The sequence below is a fragment of the Ailuropoda melanoleuca genome, chromosome 1 (genome assembly GCF_002007445.2).
Source record: "Ailuropoda melanoleuca isolate Jingjing chromosome 1, ASM200744v2, whole genome shotgun sequence".
Lineage (NCBI taxonomy): Eukaryota > Metazoa > Chordata > Mammalia > Carnivora > Ursidae > Ailuropoda > Ailuropoda melanoleuca.
In genome coordinates, this window is record NC_048218.1 from 187,760,142 (window position 1) to 187,784,664 (window position 24,523).

The 24,523-nt window shown below is 38.3% G+C and overlaps 1 protein-coding gene across 1 annotated transcript in view; it reads right to left on the reverse strand.

Annotated features, from left to right (window-relative positions):
* Nucleotides 1–492: 492 nt before the first annotated feature.
* Nucleotides 493–24,523, reverse strand: part of GRM8 (glutamate metabotropic receptor 8) — a 720,057-nt gene continuing 696,026 nt past the window's right edge. The window contains exons 9-10 of the mRNA XM_002913413.4: nt 7,323–7,569; nt 493–1,005 (exon numbers count right to left, since the gene is read on the reverse strand). Of these exons, the coding sequence (XP_002913459.1) occupies nt 956–1,005; nt 7,323–7,569 (297 nt within the window). The 3' untranslated portion in view covers nt 493–955. The remainder of the gene's footprint in view (nt 1,006–7,322; nt 7,570–24,523) is intronic.

Sequence of the window (24,523 nt, forward strand, 5' to 3'; positions counted from 1 at the left end):
CGGCGAATACCTTGAAATATTTCATTCTGCAAAAGTTTTGACTTAGAACATGGAGAATTTCAGTGACCCTTCCATATACTTTTGACGGGGATTTTCATATTACATTCTCCATAGTAAAATTTAACTCATCATTTGTTAATTAGAATACTTGCAGCAACGTACCTCAAGCTATTGCTTGATTCTTCATAAAAAAAGCAATTACTATGAAAAGTTACATCAATTTTGAAATATTCACAGAATCTTAAACAAATAGTGCTTTTTCATAGAGGAATAAAAGACAGCCTTCTTCATACACACATGAATGTACAAAGTCACAATCCTCGAGGAAATCATATTACCGTGGGCTTTTACATCAGCAGTTAACAGCAGAAGTGCCAACTGGAAAGAGTGTTCCCTGGCTTTAAAACTGGAACGAAACAACTCTCAACATTTGCAAAACATTCCTTTATTATTAGAAATAAATTATTTGTATAAAAAATTGCATGCGTCAACCATTGCATTTATTTTTAGCACAACCCAGGGCTTCAATCCGGTCAGCCATTACAAGAAACAGATTCATTGTCTTAAACAAGTGGAACACGGTGGGACAGGAACGGGAGTTCTCACAATCACAGAAAAATACTTACAAGAATAACATCAGACATGGTTTATTTCAACAGCTTTTTTTTTTTTTTCACAAGCTAACATTAGTTTTCCTTTTGTGATTTTTTTTTTAACTGCTTATGAGTAAGCAATACTTTAACTTGACACTCATTGGTTGTACTGTATAAAATGGGTTTTGTTTCACTCTGTTATTGATACTTTCGGCTCATGGCTACTTTGTGTTCCTTACAAGATTGACTATTGATTTGATTGATTGTAGTCTACAGAGATATCCAGGAGTGAGTTTTGGCGGTGTCATGTTTATTGTTCAGATCACATACCAGATTTCTTCATATTGTACCATTTCCCTGTTTCAGATTGAATGATTGCTGTAGCTGATATATGTTGTCTTAGTAGAGGAAGCTGTTAAGACAAATTGAGACAAATTAATAGTATATCAAAATAAATTATTTTGCTAAAATGATTTTAAAATTCAAGTTCTATAATCACTATTTTTATGCTATTCCATTTTTACATTAAAACGTGTAGTAGGAATTCAGTGATCACAGGAATAATAATGCAGCAGCAGTTTTAATCTGTAAAACCACGAGTCTTGTTCATAGTGTATTTAGCAGAAAACTAAAAATGGAAAAGTTCTAATAATAAATTTAGGTGAAATTCAATTTAAATGTGTGTTTTGAGTAACAAATGAATACACTATGCAGTCAAATGCTCTACCACTGAGCTATACCCCCAAAATGAATACACTATGAAAATGAAAAAAACACATTATCTATCCTACAAAAGACAAAAAATATTTTTTTTACAACCTATGTTAAAGACCTCAGTTCTTTGAGTCTGATTTGAGGATCAGAAACAGGTAGGTAATTATAACTAGTTGTGCTTTGAGAATGAATATTTTCCATTTAAAAACAAATAATACTTTTATTTTGTTATTATTTATTTATATTTTTAGAAAGGGGGAGAGAGAGAAAAGAGAGAGGGGCAGAGGGAGAGAGAGAGAATCTTTTTTTTCCCCTGGTTTTCTCATATTTTATTTTATTTTTAATGTATTAGTTGTTTCAGGGGTACAGGTCTGTGATTCATCAGTCTTATATAATACCCAGTGCTCATTACAACACATACCCCCAGTGTCCATCACCCAGTTACCTCCTCCCTCTACCCCACTCCCCTCCAGCAACCCTCAGTTTATTTCCTCTAAGTGTCTCTTGTGGTTTGTCGAGAGAGAGAATCTTAAGCAGATTCCACACCCAGTCCCGAGCCTGATGCGACTTCAATCTCATGACCCGGAGATCATGACCTGAGCTGAAATCAAGAGTCAGACCCTTAAGCGACTGAGCCACCCAAGCACCCCTTAAAAACAGGTAATACTTTTAGACTCTAGAAGTGAACATAGTAAAATATGAAGTACATAGAGTATGTAAAGATTAAAGTAAATATGTGTGTTGCCAATACATATTTATGCTTGGTTTCAGCCAAAGGATACAAACGGAGGTGTTTAAAAACAAAGACTCAAAGAAGGAAATAAATATTTAATTGTTCTGGTGCCAACTCACTATAAAGAAAACTTATTATTATAAGATTATTAGAAAGATACGAATAAAGTATTCTAAGTCAAATTTATACTCATGCTTAAATTTTCCGAGAATGTAAACTTAAATCCAAATAATTCCTTTGGTTTTTTGGAAAGATGTGATGGAATAAATCTCTGTTCTAAAATTCAAATGCGATGTCCTGTTTTTTAGTGGCATTCTGGCATGCGTAATCAGAAGAAGAAAAATAGGAACAAATGCTAAACATGTATGTATTTCACTACATAAATCCAATTCAGGATGAAAAAGATTTTTAGGTAATTATTTAACTTTTGAGCATTAAATAAGCAAATTATAAAGCTCCTCCTCTGGAGGCGTAGAACTGGCGAGCAGACTCATTCCATTTTCGTTCACATCAACATCATAATTGACTGGACAAGTTCTTAACTGAGGCTGAGATCACATAAAGTTCACAATCACAAAAATCAATGCAGAGAGTCTCAGGAAGTGCTAATCATACATGATTTTACTATTTTTGATGTCACTGAATATTATGAACTTCATGCCCAAAATAGCTGACATATCTGCTTCTCTTCTCTCCATTGTTCACACTTCTACGTTATTATTGTGGCACACGGAAAGGAAGTAAGTTTTAGACCTGGTTTTAAATGACATTCTGTTCCCTATAAAATGAGTTTTAAAAAAAGATCTGTGAACCAAGTCACTGGGCCTCAGTTTCATCGCTAGTCCCAAATCCACAACACTGGGTGGTTGTGAGGATGGAGGTGGGGTAGGTTTGTGGGGGAGCAGCTGTGTCTGGCAGAACGAATATGGAATCCGACTTTCCTACTCACCCCTTCCAAAAGGCTAAGTGTCTGTGATGTTCAGTTTGGTGTGAAGTGAAACACAATGATTTTTATGCTTGTGTACTTTAAAAAAAATTTTTTTTTAATTTCTAAATATATAATGCTCTCATATACCTCTAAATTTCCTGTAAGAAAACAAAATCTGTACTTCAACTATCTTTTTGAAGGACTTTCATATAGTCTTTGAAGGAAGATGAAGAAAAATTGTCATAAGAGTTAGAAAAACAATCCTTAAAAATGGTAGTTCAATGTCCTGCCTTATTCAGTATCTTCAACAGTAGCTAAAAATGTAGGAAATATTTATCAAGTTTGTAGATGGATGGAAAGAAAAATTATGGTGGAAATAGAGGAACAAGAGCCAAAAAGACCTTGAGGAAGATGATATTCAGAAGATGTTAATTTAACAGAAGGCTATTTGGATCAGACCATTCAAGGATCATTCCAACTTTGAGACTCTATAGCTAATTAAAGATTCATACTTCATTTTTGGAACTCTTCAAAGTTATCCTCAGGGAAAAAGATGAGAACTCTGACTATAATTTACAAAAGGAAAGTCATCTTAATTTTTCTAATGGTTAGAAAAAGGGATGCAAGGCTATGGACATGAATGATTTAGTCAACGGGAAAACAGTGATGAGGGACAAACTGTGAAAGGCAGAAGTCTTGCGAGAATCTTTATCCTGGAAGTATTACAGAGCGAAGTGGACCAGAGATGTGCATGTGAGCTACTAGGGAGTTTTTACAGTGGCGATGAAAACACGTCTGTGACAATCCGTTTTGGAATACAGCAATAGTGAATTGCCTTGTGGACACCACACTGTGTTCATAAGCCAGAGAAAGTAGTTCTACCTTCAACAGCAGCTGTTTTCATGAATTATTCATGAGCACTGCTTAAGGAATACCATGTTACAGCATTTGTTAATTGGGTACAGTTGATAAATTCATACACATCAACTTTGTTTCTAACTCCCTTTCCACACACTTTTATGAAACAACACTTGACCTTTTTTTATGTGAAATGTAGTACTCTGCAAATTCAGTAATTAACATGGACTCATTGGTCTCCTTCCAGCTTCACATTCCTTATCTTTATTCTGTGGAGATTTTAAAGCTTTAAACCCTTAAAAATGTGGCCAGAATTTCTGACATTAACAAGTAATCTTTAAGATGAACGTTTCTAAGTGTAAGGGATTTAGAGAGCTCCATAGCCATGAAGGAAAAGCATTGCATGTACATCATAAATACATTGCTAATGGCTCAGAAAAACAATCCCAACAATGGAATAGCAGCCATAATTACCCAGATCCTTCACATTTTAAGAAGAAGAAGAAAGAGGGGTGCTAAACAGTAGTTTTTGAATTTTAAGTCTTTTCTATTACATTTTCAAGGCAGCAATGACACTTCTACCTTATTTACGTGGTGATGTGTAGTGTACAAAACACTTTCTCCCATGTCACTGTAGTGGTAACTTGTCACAAGTCTCATAGCAGAAGGTATGAGAATGCAGCAACATGGATGCTGTTCCAGTGGATTAACCAGCCCTCGATTTACTGAGAACGGACTGCTCCCATCCCCAGAGGAGGCATTTTAAATCTGAGGAAGGCAGCACGGGGTGCTGGGGTGGCTCAGTCTGTTGAGTGGTGGACTCTTGATTTCTGCTGGGTCATGATCTTGGGGTCCTGGGATCTAGCCCCACATTGGGCTTCATGCTCAGTGCAAAGTCTGCTTGAGGATTCTCTCTCCCTCTCCCTCAGCCCCTTCCCTCGCTCCAGTTCTCTTTCTCTCTTTCTCCAGAATAATTAAATAAAATTTTGAGGGAAAAAAAAAATCTGAGGAGGCACAGTCCTAGGTACAGACAGCTGAAGGACGAAGGCTTTTCCAATATTCACTTTACTTCTAAAGACATAGACACACTTTTAGAAGAAAAATATTGCATTTAAGTTATCAGGGTTATTGATACTTGTGGGGCATGTGATTTTAGAAGACTCCTGCCTCAATGAAAACCACTGGTACATGTAGTCAAGGTAACAGGGACGCATGGAGTCCACGATACCTGGTGATGCAACTGAACACAGATGAACTGTGGTTCCTGCAGTGGGATCGAGGGAGGATGTGTGAAGATTTCACGCACTGTCTCTCCTGAATGTGTCAACTGTAATTACTTCATCTGGACCCAATTTTTAAAATCCAAATGTCTTAAAAGATAAATATACTAAAGTTGCCAAAGTCCAATTTAACTGTCTTTCAGGTAGTTATTGACTTTATCTTGATTCATCTTCTGAACTTTCCTTTACCTTCCAAAAGTGAGCACCGGACTCCTGCAGCATAGTATAGGCTTACCTTCCATACGGGCACCACATTTATGATCTTTCATTCTTACTTCAGAAAAAATAGGGAAACACATGCTTGCTATGTAATTTCCATTTCAATATCAACAAAAAATAATAGAAGGAAAACAAAGCATGTGAGACTCACTTCTATTAAATATGGGATTAGTCTTTATCAGTGCTGGGAATATTCCTCTTCAGGGAACCTATTTATTTTTCAAAAGGGTAGGAAAATTTATTAATTTTTTTCTTCCACCACTTTCCAGAATTGAGTCTGGGATGACTGGTATTTATTTCAGTGTCTGTTTGGTTGTTCCCATTTGCAACCATATTACATAAAGTTTTCTAGATTGTTGCTAAAAACCAAGTCCAACTATAGGCTCTGGTGAGTCGTAGTAAGAAATGCCAACAGCTGGCCAACAGCAGTTTACCGGCATCCTCCAACAGCTTTTAACTATCTGGACTGATGCTCTCAAGGTAGAAAAACACAGATAAAATTCTGCCCTCAAATCACAAGCATTGAACTCTGACACCTTTGATAATAGTTACAGTGCATCTTTTGCTAAAAGACCAAATAGGCCCATTATTACTAAATTGTTTACCTATAATCAGAGATGATTATAACGATTTGTTATCAAAACCTATCTTTATTGTGACTTCCCTCACAGTTTTTCATGGTTTCATGTTTGCAGAAAGGTGAATGTGGGGAGTGCTTGCGGAATTCTTAAAAGGCTGCTTTATGTACAAGTGACGAAATGTGGTTATTAGTGAGCTGAAGGCCTTCTTCCCAGAAAATCTGACTGATAGTTCCAGGAAGTAGGATAGTGATTGTAGCCAATAAACTTCATTGATCAATACTTATCTTTTAAGGCCATTCCTGTGTATGGGCATTAGAGTAGCCAATGTTCATCTGGAAATCTTGATGTAAGGAAAGGTTTGTAAATCTAGCACAGACTCTTATGTTGTCATAATAATTACATCCGATAAAATCCACACTTAATCTTCCCTGTATTTCACGTCAGAAGTACAGAGAACAGGGAATACAGCCTGCTGGAGGAATCTGAGAGGAAGAGAGTATTTTGCATAGGGTTTTATCCTTAATTATTAAATAGGTAGGTTATATTTCCAAAAAACAGGAAGCCTGAGGTCTAATGCAAGAACCTTAGCTTTCATATATTTTTGATCCATCTACAGAAACTAGTAAGGATCGTATTTTTTTATTTTACTGTACTCAGCTATCTGGTATTTTACAATGAAGATCTTCAGCCTATTTGCTACTCTTCCATAGATACCAAAATGGACCAGTTAAACTCTACCAGATTAGCTTGGTACTGGTGTATTGTTATCGTGTGCTCATTCGGGGGTGACTACAGAGAAGAAAAAAGTGGATGAGGAGGGGACAAGTGGAGTGATGCCTGACAGAAAGGACCCTATTTTCAGGGTCATGAAGCATTCAGAAAATAGCTCTAACTATCTTAATTATATCTGAGAAGGGGCCACTCGGGGGAAATAAATATTGTGATTTAACCTGACATGTTGGCTCACTAGTTTTCTCATTTCCCTAAATACCTAAATATCGTATCATTTATTTGTGTAAGATCTCTGAGCAACCAATAAACCAATAAAGAACAGCCAATATTGAACTAACATAGATTGGAGCGTAGATCCTAAGTGCTAAAAGATAATTCTATACATGGAAGATCGTTCCAAGCTTCAGATGTTTGGTAATGCCTCAGAAGGGAGGCACAAGTGTCATACTTTGTAAAAGAGATTTTGTGTGCATGGCCATGCTCTGGAGAAGAGCCACTCGCCTTGAAATCTTTGAGTTCTATCCAAATGGTTCTAACTGCCATCGTGGTCTCATGGTGTGCGAGTAGCACCATGCCCCTGGAACCATGGAGCACCGTCCCCAAGACTAGAAGAAGAATGTTCAACGTACATCTATTAGGAAGTGCTCCCGCTCTTGACCATCGGAAAGTCTACAGATGACTTACTGTTGGTTTCAAGACTCTCACAGAGTTCACTTTTCACCTCTCCATTGGGTCTGTCATTTCCTTTTTGGATCAGTTTGCTTTGCATGGTGGCAGCTGTCACCACGGCCTTGAAGCTCCTCTTGCGTTTTTGAACGTTCTGCTCTGGATGAAAAATTATAATATAAACCTTGGGCATATAGAGCATGCCCAGAGACACCGAAGCGCTTAAACTCATGGAGACAGTAAGTGTTGTTGTCTGGATGTACATCTGAGGGGAGGAAAAGAGAAAGAGTCAATGTTGGTGAGCCTGGTCTAACATCAGGCAAATAGCACAACCATTTTCTGTAATGACTGCAAGCTTCTCCGCTCAGGTGCATTAGAACGTACGTACAGAAATTGCCCTTAATAAGAGTCAAGCAATTCTTTATCCCTACCTGCAAGTATGGGTAAAGTTGTCTTGTTTAGGGAGCCTAATTCCTTAAAACAAACACAATTAAGCTGATGAAGTGAAGTTTCCTTTTTAGATTATAATTAAACATATATAAGAAAGGGAACAAAACCATTCTGGCCAAAGACTACCATTTTATGCTGCACATCCCTTCTTCAGACAGGTATTAGAGGGTCAAGTGTAATTCTTTCAACAATAAACTTAACCTAGAAGGTTATAGTGGAAATGAGTGGGAGTGAAATATTCCAGAACATCACTACCCATCGTTCTTTGAATAATGCTAGCATTTGCATCTTCACATCATGACTAATTTCAGCTATCAAACCTGATAAATCATGAGGACGCCATAAGGGCTTGATTTTGTAATGCCACCACCCCCCAAGGACAATTCCAGAGGGTTTCTCAGTGGTGACATCATAACAAAATAAACGTGGGTGCTTTTACAAAATACATGACTCTTGCCTCCAAGATTTAAATATGCCTTCTGGGGATAGTGTCCTGGCATCTGCATTTTGAAAGTTCTCCTCCCGTGCCCATTCCTTACGCTTAATGCACTGAAACTGACTGCTCTCTTACTTGCAAACAGCAGTCTCTCTGGAAAATTCTTCTTCTAGAATCTAGAGGTCAATAAGCTGAAAAGCCAAACCTAAAATCACTGCTTTTGGTTTTTTCATTATGGTGTGAAAGCAGACATGATAGCATTTTAATCTTTTTTTTTTTTTAATTTCTCAGTGTTACTGAGTTATAACTGAAAAACAGAAATTGTGTATTTAGGGTGTGCAGCCTGATGTTTTGATAAACATACATACTGTGAAATGACCTTTGCTCTCAAGTAATTAACATATCCATCACCTCGCCTGGTTACCACTTTCTTTAATGGTTTCTTTTTATGCTTTTGTGCTGAGAATGCTTAAGGTCCACCAGTTTAGTGAATTCCAAGTCCATCACACAGTATTGTAAACTGTCATTGCCATGCTGCCTGTTAGATCCTGAGAACGTCTCCATGGGGAGCAGAACCTGCCTGTGTTTTGTCCGACGTCTCTCGAATTCCTCCTTTCCCTCCACCTGGCACACGCTGTTCTATCCTCTGCTTTGATGAGTCTGACTGTTTAAGATTCTACGTGTAAGTGGATCACGTACTTGTCTTTCAGTATCTGGCTCATTTCACTTAGCACTGTGTCCTCCAGGTTCATCCGTGTGGACGCGAATGGTGGGATTTCATTCTTTTTTAAGAATGCATAATACTCTGTTGTAGGTATATATCACATCTTTAAAAATAAAAACCTTTGACCTACTTCCAGTGTTCATGTCCTGAGCTCAAAATATAATTTCCCCTAACTAACTTGGAATACTGAGGCCACAAAGAAGCTCTTAGAGGTCCCCTTTCTCCTATCTAGGATCCTCGTTAGTATCTGTTCACTCTAACAACGTCTCTGAAAATGTAAAGTTCTCACATTGTAACAGGCAATCCCCAGGACCCGAACTAATTGTATCCTTTTAAATAGAAGCTCAAAAACCATTCACCTTCAGAGGTAAGTACCTGAGTCAGCTCCTTTTTAATAGAGCGCAAAGCTGTGAGGTAAAGAACTGTCCGAACGATGAGAGGAACTTCAGGTACTTGTACTAAGAGACTGTCCTTGTCTATGAAATCACACCGTGCGGTTACTAAGCTTAAGCTTCAGCTACCATGAAGTCTGTCCCTTGCATAAGACCTCATTGTGAGTATGCGAGTACCCTTCAACAAGGCGATACGGGAGGGGCTTGTTTCAAAATTCCCTTCCTTTAGGAAGTCCTCCATGGTAAATCTTACCTTAAGGATAATGTTATAATGGTGTCTTATTTTACTTCTAAGCACTAATGCATTGAAAAACCAATACAGTGGACCACATACCAATGCATAACTACGTAATTATAACTGATTTATATGTAATTAAACCGTGATTTAATGAACTTTGTAGTAAATTATGAAATGCACAACTAGGGTATAAACTTCTTAGAGCCTGTAACCTACGTTCTTTTTCCTTATAAACTTCTAAGCAATCCCGCCATTTGCGTCCACACGGATGAACCTGGAGGACACTGTGCTAAGTGAAATGAGCCAGACACTGAAAGACAAGTACTGCATGATCCACTTACACGTAGAATCTTAAACAGTCAGACTCATCAAAGCAGAGGATAGAACAGTGTGTGCCAGGTGGAGGGGAAGGAGGAATTCGAGAGACGTCGGTCAAAACACAGGCGGGTTCCGCTCCCCATGGAGACGTTCTCAGGATCTAACAGGCAAAAACTACACACAAAAACTACTGAAAAACTGCTCATTATTCTTAGGAATATAAAGATCTTCAAGAAGATCAGGTTTCCACAAGTTCGGATTTACACCAATCATACAGACTGCGCCTTCCAAATTCTTCCACTCTGCCAAACCGCCATCAGCTATGGCTACAACACAGGGTTGAAGACATTTTAAGTAAGAAACACAAAGTGATGAGGTATGAATCCAGATTCTGGGTTGGGCTCATGCATATTAGCTTCAATAGAGACATGATTCAAATACATTCCTCAGCAAAGTGATAAATTACTACACGTCGTGACCTCTCCTGCCAATAAGTGAAATCCCATGTTAAATTTGAGAGAACCAAGGATCTACTACAATTAAAAAAGTCCTGATAAAATACGGATGTGTGCCTTCAAATCCCTGTAAGCTTTGCCATCTACTTTTAAGCAACTTCTTCTTATGAATACTCATAAACTTCAAAGTGGTAGTTAATCCTCTCTAAATTCCTACTTATTCTCCAGTTAGCATTGCTGCAGGAAGCCTATGCAGAAAATAGGCTATGGAGAAAGAATATTAAAGTAGGAAAATGATACCCCCAAATGCAAACCACCAACATAAATACCCCAAAGCCCGTCAAATAGCTAACCATCAGTTTTGTCCCAGTCAGACCCTGCCAACTCAATTTAGCTTAAAAAACAACAAACCAACAAAAAGCCTCTAGAGGTCAAACAGACATAAAATGATGGGAACACCCACACTGATTAGCTGGATTCTTTTTATAAATCTTAATCTGTTGGTCTTGCTAAAATGCATACTACTAGTCTAAATAATACATAATCACCTTTCTATTTTGAAAACCTTGTAAATTTTCTCGGCTACCATAAATATAAATGATAATTTTCTTCCCTGATTCAGAATCATTTCTGTAATATATAATAATTTAATCTTGGTAAATATTAGGCATGCAGAAGATTCTGAATTGCTAGTTTCCATATTAAATGTTACCGCAGTGTAGCCTTTAGGGAAACCAACTCAGTGGAAGATGGAATAAACAAAGACATGAGGATTAGACAGTACTATGCTTGGTATCCAAATTTTCCATCAGACACTATGCTTTCAAATTAAGCCAAAAGGCCGATTTTAATTATGTGTTCTCTTAAAACAACTGAAAAATTTTCATGTAAAGTTAATACAGAAACAGCATCTATACAAAACTGTACCCTAGGGGCGCCTGGGTGGTGCAGTCGTTGGGCGTCTGCCTTCAGCTCGGGGCGTGATCCCGGTGCTCTGGGATCGAGCCCCACATCAGGCTCCTCGGGTGGAAGCCTGCTTCTTCCTCTCCCACTCCCCCTGCTTGTGTTCCCTCTCTCACTGGCTGCCTCTCTCTCTGTCTAATAAATAAATAAATAATCTTAAAAAAAAAAAGCACAACTGTACCCTAAAATCCAAAACCTTACAGTGGCCCAGCATTTGTTACAGGGCATTGCACTGTGAGTACTAAGTTTTTGAACTTCATCTTTGAAAATTTAATGAAATGAAAAAGTCACATATGCATAACCCCAGTGAAAGCAGCAATGGCAAAACACACAAATAAAAATGCTACCTGTTCTCACTCTAGATAAACTAATGGATTCGTGCATTCCAAATAGCTCCCATATTTAAAAATAAATGTAGAAATCATACTAGAAGATTGGAGATGAGCATTTGATTCCAAAAAAACTCAGGGGGATGTTTGTATAGCTATAGTAAATTCCAATTATCTAAGGCATGTAAGAAAGGAACACCACGACTTACAGTTTTTGTTACTGTTGTTTTTAATATAAAGAAGTTTACAGAAAACTCTGGAGTTGCGTTGTGGGTGGCAAAAGCCTCGAGTCCACCCACCAGGTGACAATCTAGACTCTAATAAAACTTCCCTGGCAATTGGACAGCTGTAGTGATCTTATTTTCCTCTCTGACCTTTAATTTCTTACCTGTGAAGTTGGGGGAAAATAATACTTTTCTCATAGAAGGGTTACAGGATGGAATGACATAATCTTTATAAAATGCCTCAAAGGTACAAAATAGCAGTAGCTCAACAAAGATGATTTACCCTACGGCTTTGAATCTAAAAGGACATTAACAAAGCATCCTTCCGGGTATCCAGGATAAGAGAGGGGCCTGGGAGGCAGGTACCCAAAGCAGTTTTGTTTCGTGAATAGCTGACTGCTATGCTCTAACTATACGATGTCAAGGAAAAGGCTTTTGTAACCTTACTTCAAAGTAGGCAGAATAAAATTTTGCCCAAAAGTCAACACTGTTTGCCGATGTCAAGGCTATAGTCACTGCCTGTGCTACAATTCTAGAATAACACACTGGCCCTCTGCATCAAAGTGACAGCTCACCAGAAAGCAGAAAGGAACAATATTAACTCCCTACAACCAACATAAATCCATTGAGAGATGCTGACAATGGTACTGGACACGTTCATCTAAACTTCTTTTCTCCAACTCTTTCTTTAATGCCCCACCTTCTGCCCCTTGTCACTCTAAAATATGAATAACTGGAGGAACGGGGGTATCTTTTCTATTGCATCCACTGGTAGCCTCTCACTTCCTCTACCTGCACACCCCACAGACATTTTGAACCTGAAAGAGTCAGATGCACTGAAACAGATTTAAATGATCTCAGGAGAAGCCAGGAAGGGCTGGCACAATGGAGCAAAGTATTGTGACACCTTTCCTGGGACCTACTTTAGTAACTCTTCATTCTCCAGAGGGGTCATTTGTGCACATCCAGGATCTACTGAAGGTAGGTCATGACCTGGAATCATTAACAACTCCAGGAAGAATTGAGGAGGGAAGAGATTCTATTATGTCAGGAAAAAGGTCAGTCTTCTACCTGCACAGAGAACTCCATAAACTGGGACATCCAACCTGGTAAATTTACAACCCCTTAGTAACAACATGACCTATTATGAGACCTAAAACCCAAGGCAGGTTTGTGCCATCTGATAAGAAACAAATGCATTATTTATTCCTGAATATTTCTGCCTTGCCTTGGATGGTTGAATCTCACTTGTTGCTACAGCAGCCAGATTCTACTTGGCTGCATTGCACGCAGTCTGATCAATGAGAAAGCCGTGGTTAACACTTAAAGCCTGCCTTTCTCTGCTTCTATTACCTGTCCCCTCATCTGTGTGTCCCTCAAAGTGGCACCTGAGTCCAGAAATGGATTTTTCTTCTGCTTGTCAGCTGAGCTTTAGTCAATGGACCTCAAAATCTCATTACTAGAGGTTATTTAATTTTTTTTAAACAAGTTTACAAAGAAATTGTGGAGTTGACTTGTGGCAAAAGCCCCAAATCAACCAGTCATGCAACATCCAAACTCCAATAAAACTCCCCTGCAATTGGGTACAGGAAACATCAAAGGCAACAATCCAACTCTTCTGGCTGAGCCTAGATGCTGGTGAACCATCACCAAGTCTCTATCAATCATTTTACCATTGTTTCTGTTTTGTTTTATTTCAAATACCTTACTGGTTTCTTCTACTTAGCCAATTCTGAAGGATCCTCCTCATCTCTGTATTATTTTTTATATTGACGTACCCCAACCTCAGTCCTTAGCTATATGCCTATCTATCTTTCTGTCTGTCTTTCTGTCTATCGCTCTGTCTTCATTGCTCTCCTGATTGTCACATTTGACATTATGGCCTTAAACCAGGACTGGGTCCCTCAGTGTGCTACCTGTACACAGGTCCCTTCACTCAAAAGTCCCTTCACACTTGATTTAATGCTCTGCCCTCACTGTTCTGAAATTCTTAATTTTTGAACAAATAGACCTGCATTTTCATATTTCACTGGGCCCTGCAAATAATATAGGTAGCTCTGCCTTGAAAAACCATTTATATGCTGACAAATTCCAGACTTCCCTAAGGAGATCTAATCACCTTCTGGGTACTCCCCTTGGATGTCTGATTTATACATAAAACTAACAAGCATCTGAACACCACCTTCATTCCTAAACCTACTATTCTAGTCATCTTCTTTATCTTAATTCCATCATTAATTTTCCAAGGGACAAAGCCCTTGAAATTGTCCTTGACTCCTCTCTTACACTCTTTATCTATGAAAAATCCTATTGATTCCACCTTCAGATTTTGTCCACACCAGTCATTTTCTCCTACCCCCGTTGGAACTACATTGGTCTTAGCCAACATCACCTCTCATTTGGATTATCACAAAAGCTGTCCTATTGACTTCTCCTCTTCTCACCCTGCTCCCTTCTGTCTGATCATCAGATTGATCTTAACACAGCAGATGGAACAATCCCATTATTCATAAGTCAGGTTAGGTCATCCCTACTGTCAAAACTTTATAATGACTTCCCACTGATGGTGTGCCTACAATGGCCTCTGAACTGACAGAGTTTTACTCTTTCCCTCATGCATTCTCTTCCCACCATACTGGCCTCCTGGCTGATCCTGGAACATCCAACCATGCTTCTGGTTTGGGGCTTTTATATTTGAAGACTTGCTCCTTCATTTCTTTTAGTTCTTTCCTGACCTGTTCTTCTCGGGGAGACCTCTCCTAAACATTCTCAAATCCTGTTAAGTCCCACCCTCTACCAGCAATCCTCAGCTTTATTTTAATCCTCAGCATCTATCATTTTCTAGCATAAAGGTCTATATATTTTACTAATTTAATTTGTGTATTAACTATTTCCCTTAATTAGAATAAAAATTCCATGAGTACAGGGATTTTTACCTGTTTTATCTGCTGCTACAAACTCAACCTAGGAACCTCACCTGGTTGGCATACATTTGCTACATTCTTTCCGGAGGGATAGGACCTTATTCATGTATTTGGCATTTAAAGGAAATAACCCATGTAGTTTCAAGAGGGAAACAATCAGAGTCTAAAGTTGGAAAAGCAGAAAATGTCTCAAATCAACATCTAGACTGAGACAGAAACTCTTGGATGGATAAAGATGATGCTCTTTTAAACTGTAAAGATGGCAGTCTTGTTCTCAACTTAGCAACAGACAATGTAAATTAAGTCAGTGGTCTCCATTAGGGAATATGAGAGCTTTGGGCTCAGCCCCGGATCCCTCCCCAATGTAAGAACATTATAACCAAGGATAGTCCACTCACAGTATTTATAAGCTTCCACAGACATAACTCGAAGGACTTTAGGAGACAATTGATGTAAAATATTGGCACAGCACCTGGCACATAGAATCAGTAGGTGATACCTACTATTGTCCTAACTTTACCTTGACCCTATTCTCTATTCACCTTCCTCCATTCCTAACAGTACTGCTCTCTCAGAATCAGCCTCAAGATTTTTAGCCTTTTATTTTTTTAAAGATTTTATTTATTTATTTGAGAGAGAGAGAGAGCGTGAGCATGAGTGGGGGGAGGGGCAGAAGGAGGGGGAAAAGCAGAAGCCCTGCTGAGCAGCGAGCCTGACTCGGGGCTCCATCCCAGGACTCTGGGATCATGACCTGAGCTAAAGGCAGATGCTTAACCAACTGGGCCACCCAGGCGCCCCGATTTTTAGAGCTTTAAATAACACACACACGCACACATAAGATACAGACAGAAAATATTCATATGGAAATCTGCCTTTTGCTTGTGGGAAACTCTAGGGTCAGCACATTCAAAGACTCATAGTCCGTTTCATTCTGGGAAAAAGGACCATCCTGAGGGTTGTGCTTCTCCTGTCAGGTAGAAATCAGAGTTGCTGACCCACCCACAGGTCAGAGACATTACACTGTGTTTTCATTAGAAGAGATGGAGATGGTTTGCTCTGATCCATTTGCAATCTCTCATCACATCCCCTTTTGGTCAGGACACATGTTAAAAATGAAGAGTCAAATCAAAGGACAAAGCCTATAGATGCAGAACTGGGCTGGTTCACACAGGAGGTCTAAATCCTTAACCTTGGACTTACCGGGAATGGTGGGAACCAGATGCACAGAATAATAAAGTATTAACCACCAAGTAGATCAGCTCTGCCAAGGGTAGACAAGGACAAGTGGAAGCAAACTCATGATCCTCGAAAGAGGAATAACAGATATTGGATTTATAATGAGTGTTTATAATTAAATATACATGATATTTAATATTGGGTTAGTAAGTACAGTAATTTATTTTTTATTAAAGTCTGATAGACATTTTATAAGGTGGATGTTTTAAAGGAGAACATGATTAAAATGTAGTCTTTAATTTTCAATTATTCGACATAAGTATTATTTATAGAAACATAGCAAAACTAATTTCTCAAACAATGGTGTTGCATTTTCTACTGTGACATGCAAATGAATATGACACATCTACTTGCTGAGCGTTTATTGGCTTCTCTTTTACAGGTATTTTTCTCCATGTTTCCCTCCACAGACTCCTGCTTCCACGCTGCCTTTTAGCGCTTTATCGTTTTGCAACAGCATGATCGGAGCTAAGGATAACAGTAATGGAGATACCTTTAATTATAATGATTTGAACAGTATGTATTTGAACAGATACAAAATATAGTAAACATAATATTAACAAATAAACAAGAGTTTAAGAAGGAAGCAAGGGAGAGGAAACAATTACAGCAAAAAAAATTTATCTGTGAGCTATATAATCATATATGTTTTTTCTTGGCAGTCAGGCATAAAGAAAATATTTTGAATCCTATAGTTATCATTGTTTGGCAATAGCAGCTTTGCTGGAATTTTAATTAGAGGAGAAATGTATTATTTAGGTTGCATCACTGAAGGAAATTTGGTAACATTATGGAAATGGGTCCAACAAATTTTGTAAAAGGTAGTCAATCTTTGCTCATCTAGATACTTTCCATATAACCCTTTCTAAAGCCAAAAGAATTAGATCTCAGTGCAGGAACTTTGGTGAAGGCATAAGATATTAAAGAAATACTGTTTTTTTTTTCCCCCTGGTGGTATAACTTTATACAGTAATATATAGTAAGACAGACCAAGAGGAATGGAGTTATGGCTGAATTGCACCCTCTTCAAAATTCATGTGTCAGATTCCTAACCCCAAGTGACAATATTTGGAGATAGAGTCTTTAAAGAGGTAATTAAGTGAAAACAAGGTCTTTAGGGTGGTCCTTAATCCAATTGACTGGTGTCCTTATAAGAGGAGATAAGGACCAACAATCACACCAGGGATGTGTGTGTGCAGAGGGAAGGCCCACAAAGGACACAGAAAGAAGGCGGCCATCAGAAAGCCAGTGAGAGAGAGGCATCAGAGGAAACCAATACTGCCCACACCTTGATCTGTGACTTCTAGTCTCCAGAACCATGAGAAAATAAACTTATATGAAGCCATCCCATCAATGTACTTTGTTATGGCAGCCCTAGCACGTTAAAAGTGGAGAATTAATATCACTCAAAAGAGTTCTAAAAGTTCTGTCATTGTAATTCGTTTCTGCTTGAACATGCCAACGATATCTCAGATTTCTGATTTGATTAAAGAGGTGAATTTAGGAACTACACAATAATTACAACCACAATATCTAGCAGTGATTGAGGATATCAGCATTATGCCAAATTTTTTATGCACATTAGCCCCTCACAATAATTTTATTAGTTCAAGAGTGGGTCTATTTTGGAGAATTTAAATACTGTTTTCAAAGTCCCACAACTCACGAAGATACAGCTGAGATTTAGACCCACAGCGATGTGAAGGAGCAGGATTAATATGGTTCAAGTCTTCACCAAATTGGAAAATCATCCCTTTTCTTATAGAATTGGGCCAAACTTCTTAAAAATTAAGAAACAGTTAAAGCACCTGAATTAATACTTAACTGAGAATTCAGAGGGCTGTGTTTTTTTTTGTTTTGTTTTGTTTTGTTTTTTTAAGACCTCTGTTATTGGTCAGCAACTTTCCTCATAAACTTGGCCATCAAACCTAGAGAAGCTCTTTCTTAGGATTATACCTTGTTGAACTTAACAGAATCATCAAGCTGGAAATATGAACTCAAAGAGCTGGATAAATTAATCTTTCTAAATAAAGATATTTAGCATTGAGTTTGCACTGGTCAGAGCAGAGAAGTACCTGATGGAATCACTGACCACCAGAGGGGACAAACTGGCAGCACACTGGTCCCACATGGACACCACTCCATCTCTCAGCCACAGACACAGGCTATGGACAACACAGTAAGCAGAAAACTGGGAATCACAAATACAGATAAACAGACAATCAAGAATTAGAAAATGCTTATGGAGAACTCATATAATGAAAGAGAAACATCAAACTCCACAAAGAGAATAATAAAAACCCAAGGAAAGAGATCCAACAGAGTTAATGCAAGAAGACCTTAGATGTAAAATTAATTATCTTTGCAAAGTTTTGAAATAATAATGCATCCAGAAAAAGTATCAAATCAATATCATAGACGTTACCATTTTTATCATTAAAATTAAAACCTCAAAAGATGAAGGACCTCTGATTCTGGCTATGAAGGAGTAGCTATAACCAAACCAAGCTACCCACTGAGAATAACTATTAAAGAATTAAAACCTAAAAAAGAAAGAAGAATGTTTGGAGGCATCAGAGAAGAACCAAGGCAGCCAGGACCCAAGGGGCCAAAATCCTAGGAAGGAAAAAAACAAAACAAAACAAAACAAAAAAACAAAAAACCCACAAACCTTGATGTGAGCCAGGCATTCTCCATTGCTTTTATCCATGGGGAATGTGCTGATTCAGTGTATGAGTGTTGGAGGGCAGAAATCTTTAGAAAGACCTTTCAGCAGTCTCATGGGGCTGGGGAGACAAAAACTGGAATTTAGGGTTACCAACACAGCCAGGATTTGAGCACCCAGGAGTTCAGGGTACTACAGAGAAGTGAACCTGATGTTTTACACCAATTTTTTTCTTGAGACTTTGCTGAATCCTAATTGTGAGGAGCAACAGGCTAAAAAAAAGAAAAAGAAAAAATTAAGCATAGTTCAGATACGGAGACTAAAAAGCTATACGGAGTACCCAACTGTATCATGATGACAAAGAAACCAAAGTTGGAATTCAGGTCCATTAATTAGGATGGGTAATCATAAACATCCTGGACTTTGACTACTATATCTGAAGAGATATCCTCCAGGATAAAAGAAATATAAAAAACAGACAAACCCATAAAAATCCTGAAACTGAGCTTCAAATGATCCCAATCCTAGATTTTATCAAGGTGAAATGCCCCTCCTTTAATTGCTGACTAGTAGAAAGTTGAAGCTTCTCTGGAGGAAAATGAAACATCTGTAACATCTACTTTATTATTATTATTTTTTTAACGTACAGTGTCGGGAATTCACTTAAAGATTACCGACAGGGCATGCCAGGACACAGGAACAAACGACTAAAGCCAAGGGGAAGAAAGCAGAAGGTGAAAATGCCACCAGTGATGTAGATACTGGGCTTCTCAGACAAAAGTTTACAAAAACTTGACCGGAAATACATTGAAGAGAAGAGATAACTGGGATATGTATATTTTACTACTGGAATATATATATATTAAAAGTCAAGAAAATTATAGGACTGAAAAATGCAATAACTGAATTCAATAGATGAGTCTAACAATTGGTTAAATACAGTACAAGACATGACAGGTGAACTGAAAGATAGCTCAGTAGCACATGTCCCTATTGAAGCATGGAGATTACAATTAAGAATTTAAAAATACAGAAAACGTGATTAGAGATGTATAAGACATGATACAAAATTTGAATAAACGTGAATTTGGAGTCCCAGAGAAAGAAGAGAAATATAATCGGTAAAAAGAAAAAATTTAGAGAGATATTGGCCAAGAATTTTCAAAAACTAACAAAAGTTAGTCTGTTAAATTTTAGCGTAGAGAAACTTTACCACAGGACCACATTCCGGGTAGTCTTTACAAATTTCAATGGATCAAGATTTGGAGTATGTTATCTGACTAATGTGGAATTAGGGTGGAAGATAGAATTAGGTAAGAGATAAATAACAAAAGATATAAGAAAGCACCAAATGATTGAGAATTAAACAACACATTTCAAAATCACTTGTAAATTGAAGAAGAAACAACAGTGAAAATCAGAAAATATTTTGAACTGAATAGTAAGATAAAACATACCAAAGGTTGTGCGACACAGCTAAAGCAGGTAATACATATTAGGAAAGAAGAGATCCTTCTTATCTACCTCACAAAACTAGAGGGAGACATTAAACTCAATGAAAATACAAGGAAGAAAATAATAAAGATGAAGGATAAAAATCAATGAAATAGAAAATAAATGCAAAATAGAGAACAATCAACAGAGTCAAAAATTCTGTGAAAAGATTATAAAAAAAACAAACTGCTCACAAGGCTGATCAGGAGAAAAAGGAGCAAGACAAAGATTAAAGTCAACAAAATATACCACTAAACTAGTATTAGGAGTTGTTAGCAAAAAAATAAATAAAAAATAAAAGCATGTTTAAAATTTAAGGGTGACCTAGAAAAAATTAAAATAGGATCTGCACCTCTGAACCATCAAAATGGAAAAAAAGAAAGAAAATGATCAGTTAACATTGTTCAGTTAACAAAAATTCAGAAAAAAAAGAGACCAGAAACATGAGAGTATATAGTAAATATAAAATCAAGTAAATTGGCTAACACAAATCAGTAATTTTCACGATACAGATCAAATTCCCCACTTAAAAAACAACAGAGCTTATCAGAATAGATTTTAAATGCTATCCAATAAGGAAAAAATTATAAATGAAGGTCAAAAAAGAACTAAATGGAAAAGATGTACCAGAAAAAAATTTAAAGACAAGGAACTATGGAATAATAATATTAATATGGAACAAAATAGAATTTAAGACAAACTCTTAAATTATGCAGGGGCGTCTGGGTGGCTCAGTCAGTTAAGCATCAGACTCTTGATTTCAGCTCAGGTCATGATCTCAGGATGGTGGGATTGAGTCCCATGTCCGGCTCTGTGCTCAGCCCAGAATCTGTTTTGAGATTCTCTCCCTCTGCCCCTCCCCCACTCTCATATGCTCCCTCTCTCTCTCTCTCTAAAATAAATAAATAAAATCTTAAGTTATACAAAGATCTATCCATGTATCTATCTACGTACCTACCTATCCAAAAGTACGTTATCACAATGTATGAAGAAGCAAATCATAGAAATACAGGAGAAATTGACAAATCCACAATTACCATGTGAGATTTTTAACTCATATTTTCAGAGATTTAAATTTAAGTATACAACATAAAATTAAGGTTAAAAATAGTTTAACTCAAGTAACAAGATTGCCATTTTAATTGCATTATTTTAAAACACAATGGAGAGGAGGAGGGTGGGAGGGATGGGGTGGCTGGGCGATGGACATTGGGGAGGGTATGTGCTATGGTGAGTGCTGTGAATTGTGTAAGACTGATGAATCACAGACCTGTACCCCTGAAAACAAATAATATATCATATGTTAATAAAATAAATAAATAAACTCAAAAACAAAGTTAAAAAAAAAATAAACCAGAAGAATGAGGCTTTAAAAAAAAACAACAACACATGATGGATCTCTTCAGAGATCCATCATGTGTTAGATTACTGAAAAAGACAAATGAATTCAGGAAACATATAAGCTATCTCCATCCCCCTCAAAAGGCAATCAAATTGAATTGTAATTAATGAATAAAAGTTTTTATTTGTAAAATAATAGCACCCTGTAAGTAGTTTGCATTAAAAAGAAAATTAGGAACTATTTAGAAAAGGACATCATGAGAGCAACACATATGAAACTTGTGGATGCAACCAAAGCGATGCTTGAAAAAAGTTTAAAGACTAAAATGACCATCTTAGGAAACGGTTACATCTTGAAATTAACTGTGGAACTAGTCAAATGGAAAAAAAAAGTAAACTCAGTAAATGTAGAAGGGAGGAAATAGCTGAGATCTGAGATTAAAAAAAGAAATGAATGATACAAAAAACTAAAGCCAGTAGACATAACCAATAAAACCAAGTCACATTTGGTAATATTTTATCAAAAAAGAGCGGTAAGACATGACTACAGACAACAGATATATTATAGAGAGGACATAAATGTAGATACAAATCAGATTTTCAAATTGTTTTTTTTAAAGATTGTATTTATTTGAGAGAGAGAGAGTAAGCAGGAACAGCAGGAAGGGCAGAGGGAGGGACAGCTTCTGCACTCAGTGGGGAGCCCGACACGGGGCTCCATCCCAGGACCCTAAGATCATGACCTGAGCCAAAGGCAGACGCTTAACGGGTTGAACCACCCAGACGCCCCTAGATTTTCAAATTATAAGAGCAAATTATGCATAACTTTATGCCACTAAATATACACATCTAGAAAAACTGCATTATTGCCCAGGAAATAGATATCGGAGGTGAGGGGGGAAAGAAACTGGACAGACTGAGAACCATTCGGGACACGTGAGAAAGAGAATCCATGACAGAACAGTGATCCGGCAGCACTGACCAGGGCACTGTTCCCTAGACCATCCCCCGGCGTGAAAACAGGGAAGGCGCCCACCCCAGCTCCCCTTCTGTCCCCACCTCTCACCTTTGACAGATTGACATCAGCGCGTTCGTGGTGCTTTTGATCCCATGACAGGTGGGGCCTCAGAGTTTAGAAAGTACAGTCCCTTTCAGATTAGAGATCCAAGTACTCAGGAAACACGGGCAGAACAGCTTTTCCGATACTCAGTCTCCTCCTCTAATCTTCTATAGCCGCTCACTGCTGTGGGTAAGGAGGGAAGTGGGGACGAGCACCCTTCCCCAGAGTGCTGAAAAGACTACTTAGAGTTGCTGTGCAGGATCTCCGCTCGCCCCTTATCCACGGACTATCTCTGAAGAGCCGAATATTAAGATTGGCTGCTTTGCTAAGATTAGCCCTAAAATAGGTGAGCTGGGGAAGACAGCAATGTCTCTCTGAAAGGGTTACAGCTCCATATGGGACTCAGCCTCAAAAACTCAAAACCCTCCCTGTGCCCCAGGCTCTGACGAATGGCATCTCTCATAACTCAGCAATATTTTTACCTACTCTCGTCATGTGCATGCCCAATGCCTCGGCGCTGGTAGTTCTGGCTTCGTCTTATCACCATTTCTGAGACAAGCTCTAGAGGGATGTGTTTGGGTGTGCAGAAGTCTCATTCCTAGAACTGGTTCTTCCACAAGATACAGATGAAGGTCAAAGCAGCCAGATTTCTGCGGAGGAAAAACCCAGACCTAACATTGTTTTAGACTTTGTATTAATGTCCCCTATCATACAGGCATCCAAGTAGACGCATGGATAGGACTGAATGCTATGGAAGAAGCATTCAGAAGAATTAAAACGCTACCAATACATATATGGTGACCTTGCCAAGTCATCACGCTTAGCCGTGGTGAAGGTCTGCTGCTAAAATCAGACCGGTGGTCTGCCTCAGTGTGTACTGAGCGCACCGATCGGCACTAAGTACCTCATATTGGACGCTCAATTCTTTGTGGTAATGACAGCTTTCAAGAAAAGATAACTATTTCAAATGGGTCTGAGACATCGAAACACCCAGCAATCACAGCCTGAAGAAGTTGTGGGTATCCAATGACTACCAGTGAGAGGTGGAGAATGTTTTCAGCAGGCTTACGCTTTTCAGTCACAGCTACAATTTCCTCTTCCTACAGATCATTCGATAAACTCTATGGTGTGAAAAAGAGCTTGGTGGTTCTACAATCCCACCTAAAACTGAAAAACCTTACCCAGCTTTAGCAGAGCCATGTACTCTGAATGAATCTTCTAGAAACTAACTCAAGGTCCTTACCACAGGAGTGTCACCCAGCCAGCAGGACCATTTCTTGACATTCATATTCTCCTCCTAGTAGTGTTGCAAATGATGTAAATTAGAGCAAGAGACTTGTCAAGTATGAGCCAGAACCAAGACTCTTGTAAAGCATATTCTAGAGCCGACAATCAGAAATCCCAAACATCTAAATCTCCTGGGATAGCGAACCCAGAAGTCACCCCAGATTCCCCCCCTTCCAAAAAGCATAGTACCAGAATTGGCTTCGTTGATATGCTGGATGCACATGATTCATTTTGACTCCACTCAGATCAACTGCTTAGGTCCTGAATGGCCTCACTCACCTGCATCTGAGTCTTCTCCTCCTGGGGCCCTGTGTTGTTCTGTGGAGACTAACGTCACCACATTACTCTTGTCATGATCAATCAGCTTTCAAAATGATACAGCTCTGACATGAAATGTGCTACTGAACCATCAAGCAGAATACTAGAATCTTCTTGAAACTCACCCAGCTCTTTATGCTACCCTCACCTGCAAACCAACGTAGAGTGCTCTGTGATGCCTATTCTGCGACGAACTCAACAGCCCGGCCTCTCCTCCCTGCCTCTACTCTGTGGCCTTAGCTGAAACTTCTCTCTTCCTAAAAGACTGTTTCCCCTCCAGTGTCTCCAGTGATGGTTGATTTTATTCCCTTTATCCGTATTCCTCGGGGAAGACAATAAGCTTAGGGCATTCCTAACTCCCCTTT